The following is a 27,302-nucleotide window of genomic DNA, read 5'->3' on the forward strand; positions in this document are numbered from 1 at the left end:
GATATCCGGCTTCATAATCTGGTTCTTGTACCTTTCTTATGTCGTGTTTATCTGTACAATAATTTATGTGACAAATTCACGTTAGAATTATTTTATTAGATAATGAATAACAATGGATAACTTGCAATTCCTCATTAGCTTCTGCATACTGTACGTGTCCAAAACTGCAGGGGTTTTACTGCCCCATGAATATGAAGGGTTAAATGCAACCACATGTGTCTGGAAGCTGCGCTCCCCCTGTCCACAACAATCTGACTTTGTTTCAAACAAGAAATGCTTTGTGTGAGAGAGTGCGCTCGTGACAGCCAGGGTGAAGCTACAAGGTCCATAACAGTCCAGAACATAAGAGAAACGCAAATTTGGTTAACTTTAAGTAGAGCTTTAGATGATTCCATTAGACGCTGCATGGAGTGACTGCTAAATCTAAAAAAAACCCTAATCTATCATCTAGTGCCTGACATGGCAGCTCTGTTTAGCTTCATGTTGCCAACACAATGAAGATGACTTCATTCATGTGTGGATTTCACAATGGATTTATTATCACAGCCTCTCAGGCCATGTTTGCCGGGCGTGTGACCGGGGCCAGTAGCAGCTATCCAAACAGTTTATAGTAGCCTCTGTTTTCTCTCTGCTTGTCACCTGCTTTGAGAAGATGGAGTGAAAGTAAGGAGTGATGAAACTCAGTTTGGAGATTCTGCAAGATGACAGTGTGTGAAGATAAGAAGAGGTAGACATCGTGCTTCAGGGCAGAAAGCGTAAACAGAGACCAAAAAAAAATTAAGGTAGGACCTCCCAATATTGACTTACTGCAATTTGTTTAGCCAATTATTTGTATTTGTTCATACAAGATGTAGAGTATTGAAACACATGACAGTACAAAGTTGCATGGTGTGTACTGTAATAATGGAGTAAAGTTTGACTCTTCACTGCAGCCGTTAAGGACACCATTAATATGATGTCACACTCTGATCTGTGAAATGGGGCTGGACATTGGCAGGTGTTGTTATGATTGTGAACTCAGCACTGTTACTACAAATAATGAGCCAGCAAGGTTTTAATGAAAAATACAAGTCTTTTACAATCTTAGAAAACAAATGCCTCATAAAAAAAAATTCTGTAACATTTTTACTTTTAAGGTACTGAAGTGTTAACAAACTGAATAAATGTTGCACAGACCAGGTTTAATATTTTTGCCTTAATTGTTCAGTCAGTAACATTTAGTGCTTTTGCAGTACAGTGCTTCTTTACAGTTTTTACAACATTTAAAAAAATGATGAATGCAGTAGAAGACAAATAATGAATAGAAGGATGCATTCAAGTGCAAATACTTCACGAGGTTTAAATTTGTATTCAGTATTTGATAAAATCGTGTATTATACTAGAACAAAAAAACAAGGGCAGCATATTTTTACTCCCTTTATGCAGATTTTAAAACAATGGTCTAAATCCTTTAGATAGGGAGTATATCAGGACAGCAGGCAGGAAAGGCAAGTGTTTCTGCCTTACATTTCCAATAATCTGGAGATATTAAGTAAAAGTGAAGAAAGTTATTTCAAGAAGCACAATAAAAATATAATTCAATATAACATTTTCCTGACAATCATGGGGGGGGGGAAATCTGCTTTCCTAGGACATAAGAGCAGCATAAGAGGAAGCTCAAAGTGTGTTACATGATGACAGCAACATAAGAAACAAACACAAAAAAAATTATTTTATTACTGTTGCGAAATATAGAGAAGCAATGAAAAGTTGTAATCCAGATGAGAATTAAACCATGTTCCATTATGTCAGGCTTGGTGTTGGGAGGGAGATGATTTGGGCTTTTTTTTTTGCAATCACAGGACTGTGGCATCTTGCATATAATGAGCAGTCCATAAACTTTTACCATCTGTCCAACTGACATTTGGAAAAAAAAAAGGGTCATCAAAATCAACATGATGCAATTACCCATTACCTCAAACCAATTAAAATATTAAACAAGGAGCCCGAGAAAGCTGTAATGAACTAAAGAAGAGTTCATCAAAGGTTAGCTACTAATAGCCAAATTATAACAAATTTTGATATGTTTACTTTTTTGAAAAAACAGCTCCAACATAAGTTTTGAGACCGTCATGTTCTTAATGCACAGTAGTGATGATGTAATTTTTCAGCGTCTTGCTCAGCAGTGTTTATTTTTTCTCCATCTTCATGGGCTCGTCCTGATGCAGTGACTGACGTCAAAGTGTCAGTGATAGCGGCTTTGAGGCTGAATGGGGAGCCTGTTTGGTTTAACACCCCCTCATACATGCCATCTGCTCTCACAGGAGCCCTGGGCACTCGTGCCAGAGGAGACCCATGGGCATAGAGGCCCTTTTGTCGTCACTGAGCCGGTCCCACGCGCCCCTGTGCCTCTTCACTGTGCAATCTGGTGCATGGCACTGATTGCTGCTCACATACAGGCCTGCCACAGTCCAATGTATGGGCAGAAAAGCTCATTCCGAGAGCCAAGCAGCTCATCGCAGCTCTTTCTGCTTTTCTGTTCACTGTGAGGTGGCTGGTGTTGTGTTTTGGGTATTTATGTGGACTAGGCCACAGATAACATCGACTGCAGAGTCATAAATATATCTGTCCTTGTAATTATTTCATTATTGTTGATTCTTATCATTCTCTCACTCTCTGCCTTGCTTTTGTTCATGCCAGTAACTCTTTGTCTGTTTGAACACCCCTCTGTTGTTTCTGGAACCACACAGGTAAGGATACTGTGGACAACCTGCCATTCTTTATAGAAAATAAAACATACCAAACAAAGGTTAGCAACGCCCTTTTTTAACTTCTGTATTTAAATACCTTTGTAAATTATTTCTAAAGACAAATCACTGGTTTTAATAGTCTCCAAACAACTCAAATAGAAATCTGAAGTACATTTTATAACTTTGTAAAAACTTTCCTGCCCTCAGGACATCAGGTGACTTGTGCAATGTAAAATTCATGTGACAGAAACAAACAATTCATTCATAATGTGCAGCGCATTGCTTTAGCCCACATTTTGACGTTGTCAGAACCACCAAGAATGCAAACAGTGCCAAGCTGAGGTTGCTTTGTGCTTTCATTTTCCCTAACGTTCCACTTCTGTTTGAAAAAAAGTAAACACTCAGAAGAAAAGCGGAGATTCCTAGGCTACATTTGCACATTTATTTGCTGGAAGTTTATATAAAACTGTGTCTGTATTTAATGAAGATGTTAGGAACTTTCGAGAGCTTGACCTGAACGGTAGAGTGGGTGAAGTGTAGGAGTTGAATGGAGTCATTCATTATTCATGAGAAGGGTGGGAAGAGTGTAAGTGGCAGTGACGGACATAAACTCAATTACTGATGTGTTTCTGCTCGTTCCAGGGTTCTTGACCTGATATTTGAAGGACTGGGGCATTAATTGCTGTAGTGCAAAAGAAGAATAATTTCCTGGGGAAAAGTAATTGAATTATTTATGCGTGGAGAAGGCCATGGTGATGGGGAGGAGAGATCAGTAATTTAAGTTTACAGGAGTAAGGTAGGTTTGCATAACTTTTGTTCTTGACAAACTAAGACGATGCAGGATTCATTACATATTTATAGAAAAATGCATTTGAAGAGACTTCTAATTAAATCCTTTCAATACATTAATCCTGGAAGATATTCTTTTCAGACTTTTTTCAGGCTTTGTGCATTTCAGCCACCTCTGAATCAGACTGCAGTCTAAAATTTGATATCATGTAAAGGCCACGACATTAAGTTCATTGTTATATCTGTTCAGTCAGAACAATATTTGAATAAGGTTCCTTGATTATAATTATGATACATTTTTGTTTTTGTCATTATCTGTTATATTGTCAGCTAGGTTTTTTTGTTGTTGTTGTTGTTTTTGCATTACTTTATTATTTATTTAAACATTCATTTATTTCATTTTTATATAATTTCACCTTAGCTGAAATTGTTACTGGAGCAACTTACTGAAGTCCAAAATAATTATATTTCTGTTTTCTGTCCTATAAATTATCAGTTATAGATACAGAATTAACAGTAATGGCAAAACTCTCATGACTAAAACTTCCCAAAAGGTATATTTAAATATAATTTTGATTGTATCAATGTTACTACTTTATAAATCAAGTGAAATGTTTTATTATTAGTTAGTGTGCTTGTAAAAAAAAAAAAAAAAAGATCTGTTCTTATATTTTTGCCACATCATACAAAATTGTACAATTCAAAGTGTCTGAATATTTCTGTTGATGTTCTGGAGATTATTCATCTGTAGTAGCTTTGCTAGATGCTTTTTTTTTAACAGAATCATTAATTCACATGTTTTTTTCTGTTACCAGTTTGAGAACATTTGAGCTGGAGGCACTTAACCCTTACTGGACTAAATGAACTGTAAGGATGAGGACACTGGTTGGACCAGGGCTGCTGCTGTTTCTGTGGCAGAGTGTTTGGGCTTTGGACGTTCCTCTTGAAAGTGAGTCAGCAAACTCAGTTGTCTGTTTCTTCTTTTTCTTTTTGCCTTGTTTTCTGGCTGTAAATGTGTTTGCACATTTTACAGGTGTTCATGACTCACTTTTTCACACAAGAGTCACAAAACTGAACGTGTTACATTGGGATTTTATGTGACAAATCAATGCGAAGAGATGCACAGTTGTGAAGTCAATACTTAAGAGACTTCGTCTACTAATTAGGCAATTTCAGAAGGCAATTAGTTGCACTGGAACGTAGCTAGTGATATCAGAATAAGGAAGGCTTATAACCAGTGCATACTCCACTTTTCAGATTCATTTCTTAAAATTGTTAAAAAGTGAAGGATTCTTCTGTATTCCTGAACAATATCCATGCACTTCCCTTTGTTTGTTTATCACATAATCCGATGAAACACACTGACGTTTGTGATGTTGATGTGAAAAAGTGAGACAAAGGTTTAAATACTTTTGTTAGGCATTGTTTATTTTTGTAGAAATGCCAGATTTATCTCTCGTCCTTTCAGCCAGACAACCTCCAACCATCACAAAGCAGTCGCTACAGGAGCACATTGTGGATCCCAAAGAAACCATGGTGATGGAGTGTGAAGCCAAAGGCAACCCTCATCCTATGTGAGATTTCCAGCTAAAGAGCAGATAACAGCCTCATCAGCAGTCACGTCATTGATTTCCCCCCCCCCTGTCTTCTCCTTAAATATGAAGTTTCTCGTGGAGGCGTAACGGGAAGTACTTCAACGTGGCCCGTGACTCCCAGGTGTCAATGCGCAGGCGCTCAGGGACCCTAGACATCTATGCCAAACACAATCCGGAACAGTACGAAGCAGAGTATCAGTGCATTGCCTCCAATCAGTATGGGTCCGCATACACACACAAGATCAGACTACGGCTGTACAGTAAGTCAAAATACAAAACTATAAAAAGAACTGAGTTGTCTAGTTAAAGGAAATGTCAGTGACCAGTGAGAACTCCGCTGCCGTTTGTGTTAATACGGCTTTGAATCAAACATGTGAATCTCACCTGTGTGGTGTATAACAATGTAATATACTTTTAAATTATTTGCTTACATGGAGGCAAAAAGGTTTGGTGAGTTTGCTGCTCAGATGGAACATGCATTCCTCTGTGATTGTGCAGGACCTCCTGTGTGGCCACGGGAGATTCTGGAGCCGGTCGTAATCAGCGCTGGCCTTCCTTTGGTCCTGCCCTGCGACGCTCCACCAGGCCCCCCTAAACCTGAAACCTACTGGATGTCCAGCTGTAAGTGTCCGACACACAATAGTGATCTTTGGGTTGAAATATGCTCCAACAGTGCTAATCACACTTCTTGTTCACTCTTAATAAATGCCTAAAAAACGCATAGTGCTTATGAGTATGACTAGAATTTTATTTCGGAACAATACTTTATATGATGGATTTCTAATTATTTTTGTTTAGGTTCGTATGCAAGACCTTTCAACTGGCCCGTTCAGACAGCGTTTCCCACCATGCAGGCTGTGCGGCAGGATCGCAGAGTTTCCATGGGGGTCAATGGAGATTTGTATTTCTCCAACGTGCTGGTTAATGACTCCACCACTGATTACTGCTGTAGCGCTCGATTTCCTTACAAGAATATGATTCAGCAAAAGATGCCTGTGGTTGTGAAGGTGCTTACAAGTGAGTCGCTTAACACTCGTTTTAAATTCTCACGGGAATCTCTGCAAGCTGGTGTGCAGATGTGACTTTTGCCTTTGAATTCCTGTTCTGCTCATTATAACACGCAACGTTATCGGTTGGTCTAATTGAATGTTAGCCTGCATCCTAAAATCGCGAGCATTGCTCTTTTTATTTTTTTTACAGTTAACTGCCGTGTTAGTTTTGTGCTGCTCAATGAACAGATTGGACCTTTACTGTGTGTATGTGTGTGCGGCTGATGTCCTCTGAATGGTTTCCACGGCAGCTCGAACAATGACCGAGGCCGCCCCCACCTGGCTGTCTCCCAAAGGCTCATCCAGCTCCATTCTTGTGCTGCAAGGGGAAGAGCTGCTTCTCGAGTGCATAGCTGGAGGGATGTAAGCTCAAGTTCACAAACTCAAGACCTTTGTACCTTTTGTTGAATTTCAGAAAAACAAAGACATAGAAAACCTATGCAAATCTTCTCCTCTTCGCTGTTACAATTTATTTATTTTTTAATCCATCGTTAAGGCCGACTCCTCGCATCACCTGGACTAAGGACGGCGAGGACCTGCCAGTGACATCACGTATGAAAGTGAAAAACTTCAACAAAATGATTCAAATTCCAAAAGCGTCTTTTGAAGACACTGGAGAGTATGTGTGTGCAGCTACCAACAAGATCGGGTACATTGAGCACACGATAACGGTCAGGGTCAGAGGTGAGACTTTCAGAAACAAACTCTTTTTATTTGGAGCACATTTTTGCACCAGCTAATGTGCTCTGTGTTGAACAGCGGCTCCATTCTGGTTGGAAAGGCCTACAAATCTGATCTTGGCTCCTGAGGAAAACGGACAGCTGGTGTGTCGCTCTGATGGGGCCCCTCGACCGACGATAAGCTGGTCCATAAACGGGGAACCAATTGAGAGTAAGTCTTTGTTTCAGGATGTGTTTAGCATCCTGCAAATCTATTGTCAACCTGGTACCGATGTGTAAAATAGTTTTAAGATGCATTCATTATTTAGTGTAGAAATCAGTAATCTCAATAAAAGATATGCTTTAGAGCAGGGGTCCCCAAACCTTTTCCTGTGAGGGCCACATAACTTCTCCCTTCTCTGGTGGGGGGCCGGAGTCAGTTTGTAACAGAAAAAGTGTGACGATTACAGGAGTGCCTAAATGTAAAAATATATTGTTTCCAGGAAGCACAATCAAATCTGGGGTTTTTCACAGAACAAAAGTCAGGAAATAAATAATAACACTATTAATGAAATAAATAATAACCAAATAATCCCGTCTGGATTCTTCACAGAAAAAATCCAGGAAAGATTATAGTCCGTATTTTCCGAACTGTTAGCTGCACCGGACTATAAGCTACAACCCCAAAGTTTTGTTTTTTTTAAACCAGTAAACATACACATATAAGCCGCAGATATTTCTGCCGCTCCAGGTTTTCCACAACAATGCAGCAGCAGCAGAGGGGAGCGGACACCCAAAATTTGAGTCATAATAGGTCAATTGAATATCACATTTATTACGGTTGAAAAAGAAAAAGTTTCCAAGTTTAGATTTAACAGAACTGATTACAGTAGTTTCCGAACGGTAACTGTAACAGTAAAAGTGCTGATCCTTCATGTCTGCTACTAGCATGTGCTTCTTTAGATTTCAACAGCAGCTTGCATCCATTACTGTTGCACTAATGCCATCTACTGGATCCTAATACCTATACCTCAAATTCTCATAATGATCCCAGTATTATTAAAAAAAACGAAAAATCTTCTTTATCCCCTCAATACTATTTAACGATCAACAACATTCTCAAATTTCAATTCCCTATTAAAACCTAATTCCGTTTTAATGGGCGCTTTCTTCTATTATTTCCAATTTTGACTTTCAATGATTCACTTCCAGCTAAAGAGCCCCCTGGTGGTTGTAGAAAAATCCACGTATAAGCGGCTTATAGTCCAGAAAACACAGTATATGAAAAAAAATCTGAATGCTCTCTGGTATCGTTCAGGGGGCCGGACCAAATGTGGAGGCGGGCCGGATCCGGCCCGTGGGCCGTAGTTTGTCTAGGAACTTTTAATGAGGAATTTATGTTTTACTGTTACACATAGGTATTAATATGATGCAGCACAAAGTCCCTTTTCTCTTAGCTATTCTTACAAATGGAAAAGACAGGAAGAGATGAACGAAAGACATAAAATGTTTCTGAACTCTTCCTGAGTTAGTTAAAACATTAGTATTGTTGTATCTAAATGCATATCAACTTGTTTTCTATCCATTATTTGAGCTCTGAAATCACTGCATCTTTTTTTGTGATTTTGACCGTTTCTCATTTTCTGAAAATAAATACTAAACTTTTGCTTGGAATTTCAGAGACATATTGTCCGTATTTCGTAGAATAAAAGAATAATGTTCATTTTAGTCAAACATAAACCTATAAAGAGTAAAATCAGAGAAACTGATCATTTTAAGTAGCCTCTTTTTTTTTCCAGAGCTGTAGTCTGAAAAAGCTGGACCAGTGACAAAAATATCTCTGCTAGAACTCAGGTTTAGCTTGCCACCACTCACAGTGAAGAGGAAAGGCAATTAAATATGCAAGGTTCACCTTTAAAGAACTGCAGAAAAGAGCAGCTTCTTGAGGTCTGCAGATTAACATAACTACTCAGTCCAAAGTAGAAGAAAACTAGTTGCTGCAGAGTCATGCAATGAGGAAGCCTTTTGTTCTATGATTTCAAGGAAACAATTTGTTACATGTTTTCAGGTATTTAACCAGAATGCCATGCTTTGTACAGATGAGGTTTATTATGGTGAATGATGTGTGATACTGTTGGCCTCTTTCGGAATACCAGATGTTTTTTTTAGCTGGATGATCATCTAAAATATATGAATTAGGTCACCAGATCCAAATCAACTTTCTCCCATGATCATTTCATGATTACATTTTGTGTAGGAAACATATTTGATATGAACTAAAGAGAGCACCTTGGATCTTTGTAGATTTTTTTTCCATTATTTTTTTTAATGCAGCAAAATATACATTTTAGTTATGTCTTTTAATGACTCTTTACTATGTTTGTCAAAGTGTGGGGGGCACAGTATGAACTTTTAAAAATTTATCTAAATGTTAATTATTGCCCAGTCTTTTCTTCATCCACATGTAATTTGTTTTTCAGCGTCTACACCGCAGCCTAACAGGCAGGTGTCTGGAGAAACAATAACCTTTCGCAGCGTGTCCACAGAAAACACGGCTGTCTATCAGTGCAATGCCTCCAATGAGCATGGGTACCTACTGGCCAATGCGTTTGTCAATGTGCTGCGTAAGTTTTGTTACTTAGAGAATATTCAACTATTTTTCAAAGTCAGCACTAAGCCATAAATTGTGGATTATTTTTACAAATAATCATGAACAGTCCAAAAGACAGTGAAATATAAACATCCATTAGATGTATTCCTAACGCTCTTCTGTGTTGACAGTCAGATAACATTGAAATCTACTACATTTTGCGTTAGTTTATTTGACCAACTCTAGCTATTTTTTTATCTATAAATACGGTCAACACCAATCAACAACTTTATGTAGTTACATACTGTTTAAAAAGTTGGCACATCTGCCTTGTCATTGTCATTCTGAGTATTTTTTAGCTTCATTTGTTTACTAAAATTAGAATCTTACATTTGATTACATTTGAACTGCAACATTAAAAATGTCTGGTTTGTGACTCAACTGGGAGTTCTCAAACCGGAAGTTCCCAGCCAGAATAGTTGTTAAATATTAGTTGTTAGAACAACTTTGAGGGTGAGAAGTTGTCTTTGCCTTTGTTAAGCTAAGAAAATGTTCAAATATATGCAAATATTTAATCTCCTTTTAAAAAAATACAGAAAACCAGTTATGAAAGCACAGTTGTTACTGACAGGTCTGTAGGTTGTGGCTCTAAAAGCACTGAATCCAGCTGCAGTGTCTGCTTTGTGACTCTCCCCACAATCATCTCAATGGGGCTTTTATTCTGTACTGTTTTTCTGTCACACTTTTTCCTTCCACTCAAATTTACATAAATTTAATTCCAAATGTGAATCAGTGAACAGTCAACTGATATTTTGTGGTTTATCCTCCGTGTGGTGAGTATCAGTCACCAAATTTACTGAGATGATCTTGTGTTTTATCCCTCAGATGCGACGCCTCGCATTATTGGGCCCAGGAATGAGCTCATAAAGACGATAGAGGGACATCGTGCCTTTTTAGACTGTCACTTCTTTGGCTCTCCCGTTCCTGAACTGCGATGGTAAGGCCACAGCATGTGTTTTATAAGTATTGGCTGACATTAGGGAGCAACCTTTCAGAGTCTGTAGGCTTATGGATTGTCTGACACAGGTCCAAATACGGACAAGGAACTCTGGAGGGAAACCGTTTCAGGACCCACAGGAACGGGACTCTGGAGATCAAACGCATCCAGATAGAAGACCAGGGCACCTACCTGTGTGTGATCAGCAACATAGCAGGGAGAGATGAGAATCAAGTCCGAGTAGAGGTCAAAGGTAAAGATGACAGATCCTCACAGAAAACGTTTGTCACCAAGAGGCTCTACTAATGGTCTGACAGTAGCATTGTTTGTTATGCTTCTTAGAGCCCATCATAATTGTGACCAAACCACGGAGTATGAAAGTCCTGCGTGGAAGTGATGTGCGCCTGGAGTGTGGCGTAAAAGCAGACATCACCACACCAATCAAAACAACATGGATGAAAAACAAAAACCAAGCTGCTCTCAGTTGGAGGTCCGTGACTTTTCCTCAAGTTTAATTCATGTCTCACAACAGAATTAAAGCTTTTTATTTCAGTCTGATCATTTGAGGGGTTTTGTTTTACTTTGGTAGAGTCTCTATGGATGAATCAAACCTGGTCATTACTAATGTGAACAGAGGTGATGAGGGGAATTACACATGTGTGATCCAAAATGACCTGGAACAGAAGTCTGCATCTGCACACCTAATGGTGATGGGTAGGACCCAGAGGAAGGAAAACCTATTTTAGCAGATAAGCTGCCTGTTTGTCTTAAAACTGTTTTTACGTTTTGCTTTTTGTTTGTTTGCTGTAGACCGACCAAGTCCTCCGACTGACTTGGAACTGTCAGATCCATACGAACGCAGTGTGCGACTCAGTTGGGTTCCTGGAGACAGCAACCACAGCCCCATCACTGGTAAAATGAATCAGCTACATAAACTGACAGGAATACACGTTTTGCTTTTGAAATGTTTTGCATGTGTGTTCGTCGTGATAATATTAAGCGCCATTTTTTGATTTCTGACAGAGTATTTAGTGCAGTACGATGACGATGACTGGATACCAGGAAAGTGGAAAAACCTATCAACATACCCAGGAAATCTCAACTCTGTCATGCTGCATCTGCAACCTTTCACCTACTACGAGTTCAGGGTTATTGCCAACAATGAAATCGGATCGAGTCGTCCCAGTCGGCCATCTAAGCGCTTCCAGTCCAGCGGCGCACGTGGGTCTCATGCTGAGTGACAATATTTGCAATTATTAGCTTATAAACATGAGAAACATGATTTTATATACATACATATATAATTTAAGGACATAGAGAGAACTTCACACTGACCTTTTTAAAGTCGTAAATGATCTTTTTTTCCTGCAGTAGCATGATCTTACATGTAAATAATAGAAAAATCTATTTTTATGTTTATTAAATGGGGAACGATACTAGATTAAGAAATCATTTTTGACAAAATTAGCGCAACATGTAATATGTGGAGTTTGCTTAGCAAGACGTTGTTTTCTATGTGACTCAGATCCAAACAAAGTAGCCTGTGTAAGTGACATTCCCATGAAACCATTTGTATGCAACTTCCATCAATTCATATATTTTAAATATAGTTAATAATAATAATAATAATAATAATAATAATAATAATAATAATAATAATAATAATAATAATAATAATAATAATAATAGAATTTTGTTTCAATCAAATTTTCTTATATAACCTTGACTATAATCTGCAAATCTATTATTCTTCTGATTCAGAATGAGTAAAGAGTGATCATGCATGTAAGTGTAAAACCTAGTTGTTATATTTAGAAGGGTTTAAAACTGAGAAAGTAGTAGCAGGCAAATAGGAGTATTCTGAATAAACTAGTTTTAATTACGACCCGCTGGGTTTTATGTTTGTCCTCGGTAAGTTTGTGGAAATCAATGTGCCGTGTAAATATATTCCTAGTGGAGGAATCTGTGTTACACTCTGAGTAAGCTGCTCCTCAGGACTGAAGCAATCTAGAGCGTGATGCAGGACGACGCCTCAGGACGTGACTCGACCTCATGTGTCTTAGGACTCACTTAAGGTTAACAGCTAATGAGCAGATTTTCCAGAGAGACACTATTCTGAACAACCTCCTGATCAAAAGAGGGAAAAAAAAGAGTTAGATTTATAACTTTTGATAAAATCATGCCTGCTTGTCTCATTTAGCTTGGGAAAATCCAAGCTTCGAACATGTGGTTTTAAATGAATTACAGGTCATTTTGTTTTCTTGTTCAGCTCCTGATGTCATACCAAAGAATCTGAAAGGTGTGGGTACATGGAGAAATAACATGGAAATCAGCTGGGAGGTAACTAGGACTGACATAAAACCGTAAATCTGTATTTCCCTGTGGGAGTTTACCACATAAATCTTCCTTAACACAAAACATCACATTGACGATTCTTGTGTTTGCAGCCTCTGACATGGCGAGAGTGGAACGGACCACACTTGAAGTATCTGGTTTGGTGGAGAAGGAGGGATTCCAGAGAGGAGTGGAAAAATGCAACTACAAAGTGGCTGAAGTATTACATTTATGACGCGGACACGTTCACCCCCTACGAGCTCAAAGTCCAGGCAGTCAATGACTTTGGGCTTGGACCTGAGTCGCCCGTGGTCATTGGTTACTCTGGTGAAGACCGTAAGTACTGTTTGCACTTATGGTACAGTTTGTCTGTTTGCTGCTTTATCATTTAAATCTCTGTGAAACGTTCGAAAACATGCACTCCGTAAATAATTAACAAATCACCAAAATAGTTTGTGGTGAATTTCCAAAATATCCCCACTGTTTCTCCCATTTTATGACATTAGAGAAGAAACTAAAAACTTATCTTTTGGCTTATTTTAGAATATACATTTTCAGCACATTCTCTCAGAATAAAATACCTCTTTGTTTATTCATATTCCATGTCATTCTTGCCTTACAAACTACTTTGAAAAACGTCTTCTTATCAACAGTAAAGATAAGCTGGCATTCCATTTCAATTTTTTTCCCAGGTCCGATAGCGGCCCCCCTGAACTTGAGAGTGTCTGACATCGAGAGCAGTCAGGTTACGTTACATTGGGACCCAGTGACACGTGAATCTATTATGGGTCAGCTCAAAGAATACAAGGTGGGTCTATTATGAGTGTAACAAAAGATAAAACATAATAATACCTGCAGAACCCTCACTGTACATTATTATAGCTAATTGCTATAGGATGGTTAATAGCTCATTTTATGGTACTTGAGTTACAACAACATTCAATAAACTACATTCATGTTTTTGCTGTGCTGGTAATTCTATTTGATAATGTTACTAATTTTGTGTCTGTGTTTTTTTTTGTTGATCATCGTTTCATTTTTTGACTCTGGAGCCAAATATGTGACGACACAGAGGCAAAAACTGAAAAGTGTTTCTTCTGAATTTTAAGGTCTACTACTGGAGAGACAGCAGCCAGCTGAGGTGGCACAGGGTCAACAGAGCCATGAGGTCGAAAGTGTTTCCCAACAGCGATCCAGAACCCTCAGGCGTCGTCACTGACCTCATTCCTTATAGCAACTACGTGATGTATATAGTAGTGACAAACAGCCGGTATGAAGGACCGCCAAGTAATCACATCCACTTCTCCACACCAGAAGGAGGTATAAAAAATAAAATAAAATAAACCATCTGCAAGTAATATGCTGCTATTTTTCTACAGACTTTGCATTAAAATGTTGCTTACAATCCTGGGCTTTGTTTTTACAGTACCATCTGCTCCAAGATCCTTCAGGATCCAACAGCGACATCTGGACAGTATTTATGTTGACTGGGACCTACCAGAAGAGCCTAATGGTGTTATCACTGGTTACAGCCTGAAATACCAGACAGGTAGGTATGCCAAAAGACTCTAACAAACGATGCCAAGCGCACTCAGAAATACTTAAAAATCAACTACTCACAGCAATTCCAGAAAAGCTGGTTATGGATCCCTCCCTCTTATAACCACTGATGTATCTGCACAAAGAAATCCAAATACTACTGAAGTCTGTGAAGAGGGCAATAAACTTTTGTAACTACTCAGCGGTCAGATACCTGAAAGTTTAATGTTCCAGGATCAACATCAAGAGTTGTCCAAGTTTTGTGAAGTTTCCCACCTCTCCACAGTGAATGCAAGCAGAGGAGAAGAGCTGAAAGTGGAGGAGTTCCCACCGAACGTGACAAGCTTCTCTATTCGGCGATTCGACCGCTACACTCGCTACAGATTCTCTGTGGCTGCACACACTCGGGTCGGGCTGGGAGAATGGCATACGGAGGAGTCTCCCCACTACACCACAGAGAGTAATTTACTCTTGTTCTCGGTTTTTAGACACAACCGCTTTGGAGTGCTGGGAAGATGCTGACTCTCTTCCTGTGTGATTGTTTGTCCCAGTATATGCTCAGGACCAGGTGGACATTTCCACTCAGGGGTGGTTTATTGGCATCATGTGTGCTGTGGCTCTCATCGTGCTCATCCTCCTCATAGTGTGTTTCATCAAGAGGAGCCGAGGAGGAAAATATCCAGGTACAAAGGGGGGAAATTCCTGTGAAATATTCCGGTATGCAGAGGTGCATACTGGGAAAAACAAATCAGCATAAAGTGCTGCGTCCAATTACTAAAATAACTGGACATATTTGACAGGACATTTGCTGTTTGCTTCTGTTTTCCTAGCAAACTGTTTTAACTTAAACTTTTTCTATGAATTAGTGCGCGACAAAAAGGACATTTCATTGGAACTGATGGATGATAAAGATCAGGAGGGAACATTTGATTACAGGTAAACATTCAAAACTAACAGATAAACAGCTGTATTAGTTGGTAATGAGGAATAATGTCACACTGTAACACACATCTATCAGTTCAGGTTATACTCTGATAACATTGTTTGCATGGATTTGCTCTGTATCTGTGTATTTTCCTTTTGTAAACTGAAAATGCTCTGTGACATTGTTGTACCAATAATGTCCATCCTAACTGAACAAGTTCAAGGATGAGTTTTAAATATACAAATGAAAACAGTTTTTTTTTGTAGATTGGTACATTGCAACCAGTTACTGTTGAGTTCCTAAATTAATTAAACATAAATGGCTTTTCTTTGGAAAAATCCCAATCTTTGGCATGACACTACCTGAACAGAAAGATAGAAAGTTAGTTTGGTTCGTTTCGTCCGGGATCAACCTGATATCATTTAATGCAGAGGTCTATGTGAGTGACATTTGTGAAGTTAATATTATACAGTGTTGTGCAATAACAGGCTTGGTTTGGTCATTTATAACTAAAGGCAAATTATTAACAAAGTTAGCAATTTTAATCAAAACTCCCAAGTTGAGGCATCACCCGTTTATCAGGAAATAAAAGCTAAAATTCCTTTCAGTCTCAGTCATTGTTTGTTGAATACCTGCAAACACGGCCAAATTCTCCCCAACATATAAGAATTTATCAACAAAATGTGTCAATCTTTCACTTGAAATACTTTAATCAACAAACTCTAACTAATCCAGTAACACCCAGCTAAACTGCCAAGTAAAAATTAATTATTGTTCAGTTTTTTATGAGTGCTGGTGGTCTGTTATGCCTAATTACGTCACAAAAAGAACAGCTATGTTGTGTAAGCACTGCAGCCACCTTTAGCATTAAAAGGATTTAGCTTTACCATGTGCAGCAGAGATAACAGGGACAATTTGGCATGTTTCAAGGACAAAGTGGACCTGTCTTATGCAGTATAGTGAGGAGGGAAGAAAAGGAAAAATACTGTCAATGTCAAATTTATTTATATAGCACTTTTAAAAGCCGGTTTAAAACCAAAGGGCTGTACAAAAATGGTAACATAGTAGAATACGCTGATGGAAAAAGGAAGAGAAAACATAATAAAAAATAAGTGCAATAATAAATGAAGAAAACAAAAATTAAAGGTTATAGTATCAGGCCTCAGTTAAAGGCCAACAAGTTTGAAGAAGGGATTTAAAATGATCTTTACTAGTAATGTAAGCTCACTTTGCTGGACTGCTGGTGGTCCAACCGTTTACTGGAGTAAAGTTTTATTAACTCCAATAAATGGAGCCTCAGCCTGCTTTAGGCCTGACACACTTTCACATTCAGCAATGCAAAAACACGTGGAAATACACAATGAAATGAATAATACTTGAATTGTTTTATCCTGAACTGATGTCCTCTGCCCAGACACAATCTCCAACGTGAACCTTTCCTAAGAACAGGAAGATTGGAGCCAAATGGAAACTGTGGCTTTATTGTCAATCACGCTTTAGCACATCTGAGCACAGATACAGTTCAAATCACATATCTGACCTTATTTTCTGTAACCCTTTAATTAAATAGTTTTTTTTGTTTCTTTACTTTTCTTTCTCTATCTAAAACTTTCCCTACCAAAACCTCAACCTTCTGTTTTTTCCACTCAACCACTCAAGGTCCCTTGAAAGGTATGAAAAAACTAAATCTTGACTTATTGACGCTATTGACATTATTTACAGTAACTTTATGAACAAAAATAAATAAATTTTTACTTTCTGAATTTCAATCTTTTAATTTTACACAGTTTAATTAAATGTTTTCATATTTCAGGATAGCACGTGTCTCAACTTTGCCCTATCCTCGGCGGTACGACGCATTACCTTTTACTGTATTTCAGTCACAGTAGTTCATGTTTCTGAGATCCAATTTGTGCTGACACCCTTATTCTTTTTGCCAGGGAGGAGGAAAGAGGGCTCCAGAGAGCTCAGCCGTCCGTGGAGGCGATACTGAAGAGATCAGACAGCGACGACAGCCTGGTTGAATACGGAGAAGGAGGAGAAATCCAGTTCAATGAGGACGGGTCGTTCATCGGCCAGTACACGGGAACAAGGAGAGACGTCAGGGACTTGGACTTTGGTGGGAATCTAGAGCTCCACTCTCCGATGAATACCATCTACTCTCTAGCATGAGACTAAAACCTCAAGGACCAATTCTTGCTACGGCTGTTTTTCCTGGGACTTCGCTCTGTTCGTACCTTCTCGGAAGCAGGCAGAGGAAGTGGGGATTTGAGTCCATTTGACGAGGAAACAGCTGGAAATAGAGCTGCTATTAAACCTTTGTTATTTCACAAGCCTCAACTTTCATTTGTATGGAGGGGGGAAACATGCAGAGGTCGGGATCCTCTTGACATATGTGTGTTTTTAGACATTATCTGGTAAAACTGAAGATTTTCCTTTCATGTTGTGTGTATATATAGAACATATCTTTGCAAAAACTGAAGTGTTGTGAGAGACTGAGAAGGAGCTTTTTATCGTGTCTGTGAAAAAGGACCAACTTACCCTCTGTAACTGCATCTTTTTCTGTTTGTTAACTCCAACCGCAAAGTTTATGTTAATTATGAGTGCAACACATTCTTCCTCAACTTTGGTTCCAATTTTTTTTAGCTTTTCAGATTTATAAATTAAAACAAAAAGGCTGACCTTATGCTTTCCTCGTTGAGGGAAAAATTTCTGTAGAACAATTTCAAATAGCTTCTGAAGCTAATTTGATGCATTCTGTGGCGTAACAGTGTTTCTCTGACATCTAACATCAGCTGTGTACGAAGCAAAAAAATGAATAAAAAAGTGTTTATAAATATGTGGGCTTGTTTCACTCTGAATGCTAAATTTCTGAATCCATATATTTATTATGTGCATTCTTTGTGGCTGTAGTTGATTAAAAGATATAAATGTGGTTTATGAGACAGTCATTAGGTAATATTGTGTTTCACTGTGGAAAAGTATCATCTACATTCGTAAGGAGAGACTCCACTTTGTATACGAGGAATATTTAGTCAAACTAGTGGAAACAAAGGGTCTATGAATGAACTTCATAGTGAGCTTGATCTTGGTGGCTGATGGACTCGTGTAAATCAGATTAATAAGACGGATAGAGATTCATTCTGGGTTGCCTGGGGACATCAGCAGATCTTGAACCATCTTTATTTGCTCAGATCTTTATTTACTCAAGTTAAAGCTCAGGCAGGAATCATTTTGTGGAGAACCGGTCCATGTCTCTTATCAGATTAAACACACACAGAAACAGAGGCGTATGAGAGATGTTGTAAGGCAGGGATTTCTCTCATTGGCTCATGAATCTACTAACACAACAGGGTGAGAGTTTTAATTTACAGTTTTCTTCCTGACATTTTTAGGTATTTGTTTTAAATGAATATCCGACGAAACGGATAAATACAACATGCACATTTTTACACAACGCTTTGGGTGAATGTTAATGTTTCACATTTGAAGTACATTTAAAGCTTTGTTCATGGTGTGTCAATCTATTGCTCTTTTGCAATAATTACTGTTGTCAGAAGCAGATACAAATCATATTGTCATCAAATTTGTGTAGAGAATAATTAACTGTAATCGGGCATTACTCACATTTACAGTGAAAAACTATTGATTATTTTTTATTCTGTTTTTGCTTTTTTTGTAGCACTTAAATGCAAATATCAGACAACTTGATTTCACTTATGGAAGAAAAAAAAACTCAATTCTAACCACCACAACCAGACACCAGATTTAGGAGCAGTTATGTTTTTCACATGGATGTTTATGTTCAGCTTTTTTTTTTTCTTGACATTGTAAACAAAACCCCTTTATTGTGAAAGAGATGGCATTTCATCTTTCACTCTAAAAACTCATTTTGATGTTTTGAGAATGGAAAACTATTCTTAACAGATTATGCTTTACCAAATACTTTTTAGGGCTTTTAGGGTGTTTTCACAGATTAAATTTGTAACATTTCTCGGTAGACGGGATAAGGATTGCATCTTTGCAGAAACCCTGGATCCAAAATCAACCAGTCTGCCATTTGCTGAACTGTTGACTGTATTCCTGCCAACGCTAACCCTGGAGCCTGGGTTATTTGAACTCCTGCACAGAGAATCTAAAAGAATTATCATTTCCCAAAGAAGGAACGCTGTCTCTGATCATGTCGTAGAAGTGGATTTCCTTCCACTGTACTGAGAAGGCGAACCACAGCTCAACATATCTATCCCGTAGACTGGACAAAATAAAAAATAGAATAGAATAGAATAGAATAGAATAGAATAGAATAGAATAGAATAGAATAGAAATATCCTTTTTTTGTGCCACAAACGGGAAAATCACGTTAAAACAGCAGCAAAGTCACAGGCAATCAATCTACGTAACTTCACAAAAAGATGAAACATTTATTTAAAAAGCAGAATTATGAAGAAATAAATTCCCAGATAAGTTGTTTGTGTATTTTATGGTGTATGTTTGCAGTGTTGCGTTGAATTCACTCTGATCCTGATCTCAGTATTTCACTGCATTGTGAATCTGTTCAGAACAGAGCCAGACGGAGACTGATTACGTTTGGCTAATCCTTCCTGATCAACAGTTGGTTCCCCGACTTGTTAGTTCAACTAAAAGAAACTCTAACTTAGCAATTAATCATATTTCTGAATAGTTACATAAGGCAATGCTGCACATTGTTGTTGCACAGCATTTTCATTTTAAAAGTTATTTATAACCAAACCTTTTGTTGCGCAACATCATGATGATAAAGTTAATTTGCTAATTTTGAAAAATCCAAGCAAACTCTGAGCAAGTAGGCAAAGTGAAACACCCCCAATTCTGAATCTGTAACATATTAACTTGCAAAAAATGAAACCTGAACCCTGACAATTCTGGAGTATTAAAACATCAACGCACTTAGAGCTATTAAGTCAAGGACATCTTATCTAAGGATACAGGCATATCTATAAGGAGTGCTGCTGCCCATGCAAACTACATTCATGTTTAATCTCTGCGCCCTTCTAATCACAGAAATGACTGACCATCTCATAAAGACTGGCCAATTAGGTTTTCTTCAAGATACCTCTATTCACAGGCAAAGAAAAATAAAAACTAAACTGCTGTGCACAGGTAAGTATTTGAATGAGTGGTGTGTTTACTGAAACCTTTTGACTTGTTCCATAAATATGAAATTCAGAAACTGCTTTCAATCCATCAATTTGAACTTGTTTTACTGCTATACTTTATGCCTTAATGAGTTTAGTATACAGATATTATGAAAGATAAGGATTATTACATAAAGAAAATCAACAGCATTTGCAGATATGGTAAAAACTATACTCAGGAATTTGACACTTTTAAAAGTATCAGCCACATAATTACTTGTATTGCTGTAACAACATTTTTGAAAGAATCGTGTCACATTTTATTTACTTTTGCTTCGGATTATTGTTAAAGACGAGTCGTGGAAATATCACTAAATAACTTTTGAATTTAAAATTTCATATCATAGTTTTGAATTACATGACATGTACCACGCTGTCTGACTGCATCAACTGCAAATCAGCAAAGTGTCATTTAATTGTCAGTAAAACGTGTTGCTCATTCCGTAAATTTATAACAAAGCGATGTTACGTTTTTCAAACACTTTGTGTTACGCATTACAAAACTAAACGATCACTTGTGGGAGTGTTAGTTGTGTATCGTGAAAATGTCATGGAAACCAATCAGCTGCTATCTGCAAGAATGAATTTACAGTCTGTTGTGTGACATCAGTTGATAGGTTACATAACACTCTCCTCTCGAGAACATTTATCAGCTTATAAAACTTAAATGAGGAACAATCATCTGCTCATCACTAGCCAAAAAAACCCAAATCATTCTAATCTTGACGTAACGAATGAATCACTAATGTATGGCCTTTGTTCCTCACATATTTTACCTATAAAAAGGAGAACGGCTGGAGCAGCCAGACGTAGAGCAAGCTACCTGAGAAAAGGTACCAATGACACTTTCATCTTGCATTTTGTGCAGAAGCTCAACTGTACAACGTTTGAAATTGACTTCAGATAACTAAAATATAATCTTTTTATGGTTTGTTACATTAAACTGTGCTATGTTTTCAGAAAACTCTGAAGAAAAGGCTTCATCATGGCTCGACTGACCATCCTGGCTGGTAAGTTAATTATTTAATATTTGAATTTGTTCCAAGAGTTGTTAAGAAAAAGTATTAATTAAACTCTTTTTCAGGATTGGCACTTCTGATGTGTCTTCAGACTGGTAGGAATTATTATTCTTTTGTTTCTGGAATTTGCACTTTAATCACAACTTGAACATGAACCTACTAATAATAATTTTATTCTTTTTTGATAGTTTCTTCCACCAAACTGGTGTGCTACTTTACCAACTGGTCCCAGTACAGACCGGGGGTTGGCAGATTCACGCCTGACAACATAGATCCAAACCTCTGTACGCACCTCATCTACGCCTTCTCCATCATCAGCTCCTCCAATGAGCTGGCTACGTTTGAGTGGAACGATGATGTTCTGTACAAATCCTTCAATGCGCTGAAGAACAGGTGAGCTTAGTATCACTTCAACTTCCCAGTAAGTTATTAATAAACAAAGCTGTTTGAATGCATTGTTGTAATGCGCTGCATGAAAAACTTACAAGAATTTTAAGCATTTGAGGTTCGGAAAAATCATTTTGAACTTCACATGAGCACAAACAGCCTGGTGGAAATTACATTTAGAATTAAAAAAAAAATCTATTTTATTAATTTTAGTATTTAAATTGGTTTAGACTGTACTTTTTCTTTCCAGATATTATGTTTATTCTATTTTAACACATAACTTGAACTGCCAGAACTCTGTCAGATTGCTTTCCTTTCAACATGTATAAGTGATGAATATGTTTCTACGTCTTCACAACAGAAACCCTCAGCTGAAAACTCTGCTGGCTGTCGGCGGGTGGAACTTTGGAACAACACAGTGAGTCTGCAAAATATAACAGCTTGCAAACACACGTTTTTTTAAATGAATTCCTTTATGGATCATTAAAAAACGTTTTAACTGAATCACCACTAACCTATGTGAACATTAACAGATTCAGCCTCATGGTCTCGTCTCCGGCCAACCGTCAGATGTTCATCCAGTCTTCCATCAGATTTCTGAGACAACATGGCTTCGATGGACTAGATCTGGACTGGGAGTACCCGGGATCACGAGGAAGCCCACCAGAGGACAAGACAAGGTTCACGTTGCTCTGCCAGGTTAGGATATTTTCACGCAACACAAATCGGCGCCATGTCTGTTCTGTGGCTCGTTTCATGTATAATGTATAATTGTGTATAATTACATGTAAGTAATGAAGCCTCTGTATACGTTTTTAACTGTTAATTTAGAACAAGGATAAAACTATAAGTTAGTTTCTAACTGTTTTCAGAATTTGATGATAATGATTAATGTGGTTAGCATTACTAAGTCATTTCTGTTGGTATTCCTTAGAGTTGATCATGTAGATCCAACTCAAGTCTAAGATTTCTAAAATATTGCCAACATCTTTTATGGAAGATGCAGTATTTTCCAAAACAAACAAAGATTGAACACTCAAATTCATGACTTTATGAGTTTATAACATAAAGTCCTCATGCTTTATTCTATTTATTCTTCTCATTATTAGATAAATATCCTTCTTTTTTTTTTTGCTCTCTTGCAGAGAGACATGTTGGTCCCTCTGTAAGGATGCAAACAATTAACCAACCTATGATTATTTGTCAATTCCTGGTTTATTAGATTGAAATTAATTCAATTTGATTAACTAATAAAGTTCCTTAGACCTTCTTTCAGTGTTTTAGTGTAGCTACTATCCAGAAGAGGGCGCTGCTGGTTATCCTTAGAGCTGTACAATGTTACTTTTACAAGAGTATATTTGTTAAAACTGTGACAATATAAAATGAGACTGATGGTCTGACCAAATGGTATTTTTTTAAACTGAAGCACATCTGTCTCACATTATACTGTATCAACATAGTGACAATTTTAACAAATATGTAAAGCATATATTTGTTATAAAAGTTACACACCACAGCTTTATAGAGAGCAAGTTGATACAGAAATAAAGATGGCGGAGGGATTACAGAACAGGAACATGAAACTATTCTAATGGAAAGTGCTGTTCGATGCTAAATGAACTTAATGAAGTCGCGTTTTGAAATATTAACACTGTACAAGCTCTTGAAGTTGTCATGGCACACATTCAGCCATGCTGCAGCCTCAACTTCTCAGTCAAAAATTATTGATGCGCTGCAATGGCAAGGATATGATGACAGAAAAGAGGAGGAAGCTTAACGTAGAATTGTAACATGAGCTGAACTGAAAGGACAAACACAAAGTGTTGCTTTCACCACTGGTTTCATCTTTTATTTTTCTTTTCAACAATCTGTTTTTTTTTTATGTCTAAATTTAATAATGTGAGAAAACCGCAATTTATTCAGTCAGTATTTAATATGGCTGACACAAAAAAATTTTAACACATAATGATGTGCTTCTTGTTTAAAATTCAGCATATTATAAAAAAAAGCACCTCGAACATGCAGAGCAGTGCTCCCTGAGGAACAGGACTGAGAAACACTGGTCTGTTTCTATCAGTCAGTAACAGACTTCTAAACCCAAGAGTTACTGCTAGTGCTTTCTAATCAGAAAAAGATTTGCAATTTGAGTTTCTGGGCAACCGGTTGCAAGAGACTTAACTGATTTTTCAGAGCATATCTACGTTTGGATGAAACTTAACACAGATAATGCCCTTTTCCATTTAGGAATTTCTTGCAGCCTTTGAGAAGGAAGCCGCTGAGACCAAGAGGCCGAGGCTGCTGCTCACCGCTGCAGTGGCGGCTGGAAAGGGGACTATTGATGAAGGCTATGAGATTGCAGATGTATCCAAGTGAGTCAATGTGATGCAAAGCTGCAGATGTCTTGATTTGAATTAAAAATGGTTATTTGAAGTGAAAATTATCTTACGATAATTCTATGTCTAACAGATACTTAGACTTTGTAAATGTCATGACCTATGACTTCCATGGAGCCTGGGATCCATTCACTGGCCACAACAGCCCTCTTTACACCAGCTCTGCTCTAACTGGTCAACATGTCTTCTTCAATGTTGTAAGTAAAAACATCCAACAATCCCATGGTAGATCCATGTAAGGTGATATTATCTCCTCTTTGGTTAAACTTTGTCATTTTTTGCTGCAGGACTTTGCCATGAAATACTGGAGAGACCAAGGAGCTCCTCTAGAAAAGCTGCTGGTTGGTTTTCCTGCATATGGTCGCACATTTCGCACGTCATCAGCAGCTAGTGGTGTTGCAGCACCAGCCAGTGGGGCAGCCTCTGCTGGGTCCTACACCCGGGAAGCAGGAATTTTCTCTTACTATGAGGTAACACTTCAATACAGAACTAATCAAACTAAAGAATTTTTTTAGACAAACAAAATAGATGCTGCAAAGCAAAAACAAAAAAAAATTGGGATGATATTTAGGTGTATCGTCTTGTCTCTACAGGTTTGCACTTTCCTTGATGGAGCCACCACTCACTGGATTGAGGAGCAACAGGTTCCCTATGCAGTCAAAGGCAATGAGTGGGTGGGATTCGACAACAAGCAGAGCTATGCAATCAAGGTAATACGTCGTCCTTTGAACTGGACAGAAGATGGCAGTATAGTTACAATAGTCCAAATCTTACCTCTGATGTGACATCAGGTTTTTTTAAAGGAGGAACCGGCCCACAGCATCACAGGTCCTTCATTATAATTATCCATCTTCTGCTTCTAGCTAAACTCACTTTTTGCTAGAATTTGACAAGAAATTCCAGTTACAAGTTGTGAAGGTATGTTTTCTTTAGTAACTCTTTATGGTTCATAAAGAGTGTTTTTAATGCTAATGTTCATCTTGTCCTTATGCCACATTGGCCAAAAAAGTTTTAGTTGAATGGAGAGACAATTGTTTAGTAATATTTTAACAATTTGTTTGGCTTTTTTTCAATACTTCCTTCCACAAGCAGACCTTTGAGGACATTAATGGTCTTGATGTGGCCCAAAAAGAAATGAGTTTGCCACCTCTACCTTAGAGTCTAGCTGTGTCAATGTGTGTTGTTTCTTTGGTGCTCTCGCTCCTCTTACATTTCAACCAAATGAGCAATATTTAAACTTTCTTCTGGCAGCTCCTATCACGCCTCTGATGAAGATTTCTGTCTGTATGCACCTATTAAACTGTACCACCTTGACTGGCAGTGACTACCTCTTCAGTAGTGACTACCTCTTCAGTAGTTTTCTCATTTTAAACACAAAGACAGACCTTGATAAAACAAAACAAGTTCATTGTGAATACAGAATTTCAATGTAAAAAAAATCTAGCAGTTGCATTTGACTCCTGTTCAGGCTTTGACTCACATATTAGTTTTATATCTGTTTCCTTTACTTAAGAAGCATTTCTAAAATACCAGCCACAGCCTCCCAAGCAGGACTAGAGAATATTACTCATGTATTTGTGTTTTCACCTCTAAACTATTGTTCTGTTCAGGGAGTACCCAGCGTAAATATTTTGACCTTGTTGAAAGCTGTTTTTTTTTCTGGTCAATTTAATTTTGATTGTATTAAGAAATATTAACATTTTTAAATGCAATGTTCATATTTTGTAGGCACAGTACATGAAAGATAACAACTACGGCGGAGCGTTCGTCTGGTCTCTGGATCTGGATGATTTTGCTGGACAGTTCTGCGGTCAGGGAAGTTATCCTCTCATTAGATATCTGCGTTCTCTTCTGGATTCAGGTAAAAACCGCAAATCAGTGTCATTAATTCCCCCTAGTCTTGCTTACTTTAGTAATTGCATGCTTTATGTGTTTCTAGATACCCCACCAAACCCTGCTGTTACCACAGTAGCACCAGTTTTTACAACAAACCAGCCTGGCCACAATTCAACCAAAACTCCCCACCCAACCACTGGGAAAGTGACCACAAACAAGCCCAACCCTGTTACATCCATAGCAGCTGCCGGCGCCACCACTCCCAAAACAACCAAATCTCCTGTTTCTGAGAGCGAATTCTGTACTGGAAAGTCCGATGGTAACTACAAAAATGAGAAAGACGGAGGCACCTTCTATCAGTGTGCCAGTGGAATCACCTACTTACAGAGATGTCCTGTCAATCTGGTTTTCAGTGACAGATGCAACTGTTGCGAATGGCTCTGAGTAAAGATGTCATTTACGAAATCGGGCTGCATTGTACTCTCGGTTTGTTAATTAAAATTGTAAATGTTCCCTAATATAAAATGTAATATAAGTAACATGTACATAAAATGATTCAGTAAAGCTTTTGTGAATATACTGTAAATGCTGGATTGGCAATGTGCATGCAATGTCCTCTCGTGGTCTATAATTATGTTCTTGTTTGTCACCTTTATTTACAAAAACCAAAAGGAGATTGTTTAGCCACAGCATTTTAGGTGCAATGTGTCTTAAAGTAATTCATATTGTGGCGATTTGCTGTTTTTAAAGACCAACATCTTTCAATAAATGTTCTTATTTTTTGCTTCCTCAATTTCTGTTGCCATCTTTCTTCTTGTTGCTGCCCAGTGTGGCATCATTATTTGACTTTTATGTTAAATATAATAAGTATTTTGTGTATTTTACAATAGATAGCCAAATATTTAGAAAAAAATCCCTTGTAAGTTAGTTGTTGACTATTCCTAGATGTAGAGCGTAGTTGTTTTCTTCCCCCCAAGTAAGTTCAAATGAGAAATTAGAAAACAAATTAAAGAGGCAAATTTACCAGTCAGCATGAATAGGAGTAAAGTTTGACATTTTAAAATATCAGTGGTGGTGAGCTAGTAACTACAATAATAGATCAGAAGTGCTTCTTTATTCAGATGTGGCTTACTGAGCAACAGGTTCCAACCAGCATAAAATCAAAATCTCTGAAAAGTTGGTAAGTGTGTAAACATCATACAAGCGGGTCACTTAAAATATCTCCACAACCAGAACTCTAGAAGCACAAAGAGAAGCTGCCGTCTCTTGTAAAAAAAAATAAAAAAA

The 27,302-nt window shown here is 37.8% G+C and overlaps 2 protein-coding genes across 2 annotated transcripts; both read left to right on the forward strand.

Annotated features, from left to right (window-relative positions):
* Nucleotides 1-313: 313 nt before the first annotated feature.
* nfascb (neurofascin homolog (chicken) b) lies at nucleotides 314-18,045 on the forward strand. The gene is made up of 29 exons (XM_017305936.2): nucleotides 314-782; nucleotides 2,304-2,788; nucleotides 3,372-3,525; nucleotides 4,334-4,467; nucleotides 4,987-5,092; nucleotides 5,183-5,373; nucleotides 5,612-5,734; nucleotides 5,912-6,130; nucleotides 6,414-6,525; nucleotides 6,659-6,846; nucleotides 6,922-7,053; nucleotides 9,302-9,445; nucleotides 10,297-10,408; nucleotides 10,498-10,661; nucleotides 10,751-10,898; nucleotides 10,998-11,122; nucleotides 11,219-11,320; nucleotides 11,432-11,629; nucleotides 12,678-12,748; nucleotides 12,856-13,078; nucleotides 13,435-13,550; nucleotides 13,852-14,062; nucleotides 14,169-14,291; nucleotides 14,568-14,741; nucleotides 14,833-14,964; nucleotides 15,148-15,217; nucleotides 16,866-16,877; nucleotides 17,020-17,055; nucleotides 17,147-18,045. The coding sequence occupies exons 4-29, from the start codon at nucleotides 4,392-4,394 to the stop codon at nucleotides 17,376-17,378; spliced, it is 3,540 nt and encodes a 1,179-aa protein (XP_017161425.1). The 5' UTR covers nucleotides 314-782; nucleotides 2,304-2,788; nucleotides 3,372-3,525; nucleotides 4,334-4,391; the 3' UTR covers nucleotides 17,379-18,045.
* Nucleotides 18,046-20,961: 2,916 nt separating this feature from the next.
* LOC103467673 (acidic mammalian chitinase-like) lies at nucleotides 20,962-26,808 on the forward strand. The gene is made up of 12 exons (XM_081609154.1): nucleotides 20,962-21,213; nucleotides 21,341-21,390; nucleotides 21,465-21,494; nucleotides 21,588-21,792; nucleotides 22,148-22,204; nucleotides 22,320-22,485; nucleotides 24,031-24,155; nucleotides 24,253-24,376; nucleotides 24,467-24,649; nucleotides 24,773-24,889; nucleotides 25,908-26,040; nucleotides 26,119-26,808. The coding sequence occupies exons 2-12, from the start codon at nucleotides 21,366-21,368 to the stop codon at nucleotides 26,457-26,459; spliced, it is 1,506 nt and encodes a 501-aa protein (XP_081465280.1). The 5' UTR covers nucleotides 20,962-21,213; nucleotides 21,341-21,365; the 3' UTR covers nucleotides 26,460-26,808.
* The last annotated feature ends 494 nt before the right edge of the window (nucleotides 26,809-27,302 follow it).

Source organism: Poecilia reticulata, chromosome 7, assembly GCF_904066995.2.
Source record: "Poecilia reticulata chromosome 7, P_reticulata-male-v2, whole genome shotgun sequence".
NCBI lineage: Eukaryota > Metazoa > Chordata > Actinopteri > Cyprinodontiformes > Poeciliidae > Poecilia > Poecilia reticulata.